This window comes from Sinocyclocheilus grahami, unplaced genomic scaffold (assembly GCF_001515645.1).
Source record: "Sinocyclocheilus grahami isolate Dianchi unplaced genomic scaffold, SAMN03320097.WGS_v1.1 scaffold1871.1, whole genome shotgun sequence".
Lineage (NCBI taxonomy): Eukaryota > Metazoa > Chordata > Actinopteri > Cypriniformes > Cyprinidae > Sinocyclocheilus > Sinocyclocheilus grahami.
The window spans coordinates 110,436-114,609 of record NW_015507050.1 but is presented as its reverse complement, the minus strand read 5'-3'; the positions used below and the strand labels follow the sequence as shown (position 1 = coordinate 114,609).

At 34.5% G+C, this 4,174-nt stretch overlaps 1 protein-coding gene across 1 annotated transcript in view; it reads left to right on the top strand.

Moving 5' to 3' along the window:
* Window positions 1–3,294, top strand: part of LOC107573122 (histone acetyltransferase p300-like) — a 4,438-nt gene extending 1,144 nt beyond the window's left edge. The window contains exons 2-5 of the mRNA XM_016259572.1: window positions 1,765–1,832; window positions 2,023–2,123; window positions 2,210–2,327; window positions 2,494–3,294. Coding sequence (XP_016115058.1) covers window positions 1,765–1,832; window positions 2,023–2,123; window positions 2,210–2,327; window positions 2,494–2,604 — 398 coding nt within the window. The 3' untranslated portion in view covers window positions 2,605–3,294. The remainder of the gene's footprint in view (window positions 1–1,764; window positions 1,833–2,022; window positions 2,124–2,209; window positions 2,328–2,493) is intronic.
* The last annotated feature ends 880 nt before the right edge of the window (window positions 3,295–4,174 follow it).

The window sequence follows — 4,174 nt, the reverse complement described above, 5'->3', positions numbered from 1 at the left end:
ATCCTTCAGAAATCATTCTAATATGCTGCTCAAGAAACCTTTTTTTAATAATAATAATAATAATTATTATTAATATTTAAAACAGTTGAGTAATTTTTTTCTGGGTTCTTTGATGAATAGAAGGATCCAAAGATCGGCATTTATCTGAAATAAAAAGCTTTTGTAACATTATACACTATACCATTCAAAAGCTTAGTCAGTATAATTTAGATTTTTTTTGGAAAAGAAAATATAGAAATGAACACTTTTATTTAGCAAGGATGCTTTAAATTGATCAAAAGCGATGATACAGACATTTATAATGTTACAAAAGATTTCTATTTCAGATAAATGCTGTTCTTCTGAACTTTCTATTCATCAAAGGAACCTGAAAAAATTCTATTCAGCTGTTTTCAAGATCATAATAATAATAAATGTTTCTTTGAGCAGCAAATCAGAATATCACAATGATTTCTGAAGGATCGCGTGACACTGAAGACTGGAGTAATGATGCTGAAAATTCAGCTTTGATCACAGGAATACATTACATATTACAATATATTCAAATAGAAAAATAGTTATTTTAAATAGCCTAGTAAAAATATTTCCAATTTTTACTGTTTTGCTGTACTTTGGATCAAATAAATGCAGGCTTAGTGAACAGAAGAGACTTCTTTAAAAAACATTACAAATCTTACTGTTCAAAAACTTTTGACTGGTGTACAGGCAACTTTCATTTTTCTCTAATTTCTAGCTTTTAATTGGCTTAGAAATCCGGTAACTGCTGGACAATAACCAATAATAATGATTTGTTTATATACTACAAACACTTTTTTTATCACATAATAAGGCAGAATAGTTTCAATACTGTAATAAATGCTATGTCAGTTAGCACTGCATTGTTCATATACTTTATTTATTACCTGGAGATGACTTACACAAATAAACCATATATTGTCGCAATCGTATGTTTAATGTCTTCATGTTTCCAAACATTTCTGTTTTTCTGAAAACAATTAACTGTTTTCATACAGCGATAGCTGGACGCTTTTGTCCAAATTAGGGATTTCCTCGTACGACTTTCTGCGCGAGAGCACCTCTGGCTTCGAGTATGATTGAAACATACACTGCACGGAATGTTTTGCGCTCCGCGGTGTTCATCTCGCCTTAATCTGCGTCCGAATAAAACATCAGATCATGCACAGACTATCCTGTCTCTTGGAATTTAAATATATATTTATTCACACCGGCTCTTGAAAACCTCTATGCGAACAAACTTGCCCGAAAAAACTGCAGGGGAAGAATTTATGTGATATTAAAAGTGGGGGGGGGCATGTCCCCCACGTCCCCCGTGTAATCTACGCGCATGCACTCAAATGATCATAATTCATAGATGCCTGGCACCACGATTGCCTCTTCTTTAAAGTTATGAATATTATGAAATATTATCTCCCCCCCCCCCACCCCGGAATTTTGTGAGTAGAATAAAAGCAACGAATAAAAGCGAATTAAAAACGTTGCGTTGCTGAAATAATAGTAGGCTTCTACTATTTAATTTAATCTTTTACTATCAAAAACTGTTAAATCTTATCACTGTCAAACATAAAGCCATTTATTTATGTTGCCAAGTTGTTGTTTTTTTATGCCTGCAGTGCATTTTACTTTTATAAGCATAATATCTACATTTGATTTTTATTATTACTTTGGCTTATGACTCAGCTGTTTTTGGACCGCTTTATTGTTTATTGATTTATTACATTTTACATTGATTTCTTCTGTTTTCAGTGACACTGGGCTCTCCTGACACTGACATTCAGGCTCCTCTCGTCAGTCAAGCAGCATCCATCAGCGGCATGCACAATATTCATCATTAACCTTAATCACTAACCTCATCTGGCATTATATTGAATAAAATTGACCATTTAATTACTCTGCACACAAGTGCATCAGTTTTCTAGTCCATAAGTAAATGTAGTTTGTCTGATCATTTCAGTGAGTGTAATGGAGGAAAGAAAGATCCCTCTAAAATGTTAATCCTCCACAGGGAACCTTTCTGCATCTGTACCGCTGTCACTACCTGGCGTGAAGAAGTCCTGGCATGAGAACATCACTCAGGACCTGAGGAATCATCTAGTGCACAAGCTGTGAGTTCAAGAAGAGCTGTCTCTCATCATAATGGGTGTCTTTGGTTGTTTTTGAGCATTTTTCAATTTCTTAAATGCTCTTGTAGGGTTCAAGCCATATTCCCCAACCCAGACCCTGCAGCACTGCAGGACAGACGCTTGGGGAACTTGGTTGCTTACGCATGTAGAGTTGAAGGGGACTTCTATGAGTCTGCCAACAGCAGGGTAAACCACATAAGCTTTCATGCCACATTTCAGCCTGATTTATTATTATTTTTGCCTTTATTTACACTAGAAAAGCCTGAATTTGAACCATGATTTCATGATGCCTCAACCTTATTTTTATTTGGTGATTTTGTCCTGTTTTTATGTCTAAATGTCTTGTGTTCAGGATGAATATTACCACTTACTGGCCGAGAAGGTCTATAAGATCCAAAAGGAACTAGAAGAGATGAGAAAGTCCAAACTTTCAAAGCCACTCCCAAACACTCAGGATCCTTAACAGTCTGATTTCATCAGTCCAAATCTACAGGACCTGAACAAACCATCGGCCAACAAGTTATTTTATTGGACCAAATCAGTCGTGTGTCACCCAGAATGTAGAAGGACTGAGGGATCTCATTGGAGTTTATAATAACAGTCAGTGTGTGCAGTTTCATGAGCATGAACATACATCTGTTATTCTTGATTTGTTATGTCCATGTTTATTTCATAGTTTTTCTCATGTGTATACAGGAATATTTACTCTATTCTGTGTATTACTTATACTTACCATTTCTGATTGTTCTTTGCTCTTTACATTCTGTTGTTGAATGTTAATGTCAAGTTAGAGGAATAAGTGAATGTCTCCACCTAAAGGTTTTCAGCGTCACCGGATGATGTTGTGAAGCAGTAATTCTCTGTGGTCTTTGTATGATATAACAACACTTTGTGCTGAATTTGTGCTGCTCAAATGAAGACAGACTGAGCATTAAGATAGACACAACTGACATTATTGAATAAACTTATTTTTTAAATCACTTATGTTCTCCGGATTCCTCCGTCAGCTGAGTTGACATGACAAAGTTGACTGGTTTTGGATTTCAGACAAAACTCTGATATTTAGACATATCTTTTGATGGACAGCGATCTGCTAAAGAGGCTGGCTGTTCATTTTACTGTAATCCTTGTATTAAACATTTGTTGGCATTAATGTTGTTGTGAATAGTTGTCATTCACGTATTTTCCTTTTTGCAGCATATTTATGATAAAAGTGATACCAAAAACAGGTGAGTGAACAAACACTAATAGCATCTGACATTCTTTTCCCAAACAAAGCTTTAATTTTTACTGTCTTCCTCAGTAAATGCTAAGCATGCAGTGTGGGATCTGAGAGTCGTCGTCTTTACCTCTGAAAGTCTCTTTGTCTTTTCTCTGCTGATTTTTCTCATGTTTGGACCCTTTATGTAACTGGAATTGTGTCCTTGTTATCCTTACAAATAACTGAAATCTGTTTAATGCCCCTTACATTCAATGCGGCTGGTCAAAATGTTTCATTTATGTTATTTAATTATGCAAATTTGCATTCTTCCACTATAAAATCTAGTTCCTATAAAACAGAGCAATTTGTTGTAGAATTGGATGTTTGTTAAATAAAGGAAACTATGGACGCTTATTTCTGCCATGGAATAAAAACATAGTTGTAAAAACAAAAATGTAAGTAATTGCAACCTTTTATCACACAGTTCTGACTTTTTCTCACAATTGCGAGATATTAAGATATTAATTGTTAGATATAAACTCACAATTCTGAGAAATACAGTCTGAACTGTGAGATATAAATTTATAAATGTATAAAGTTAAAATTGTAAGATAAAAAGTCGCAGTTACATTTTTTATATGTTTATTTCATGGCAGAAATAAGCTTCCATTCAGCCATTATATCAGCTGATGTTTATCATATCTGTGCTTTAATAGAGCTCACTTGTCTTATCTCAGGGATTTCTGACGTGAAGTGTTTGCAATATTGTCAGGTTAGTGAACTAACTGAGATTTGCAATCAACCTTAAGTTTACTTGATGTATAACTGCATT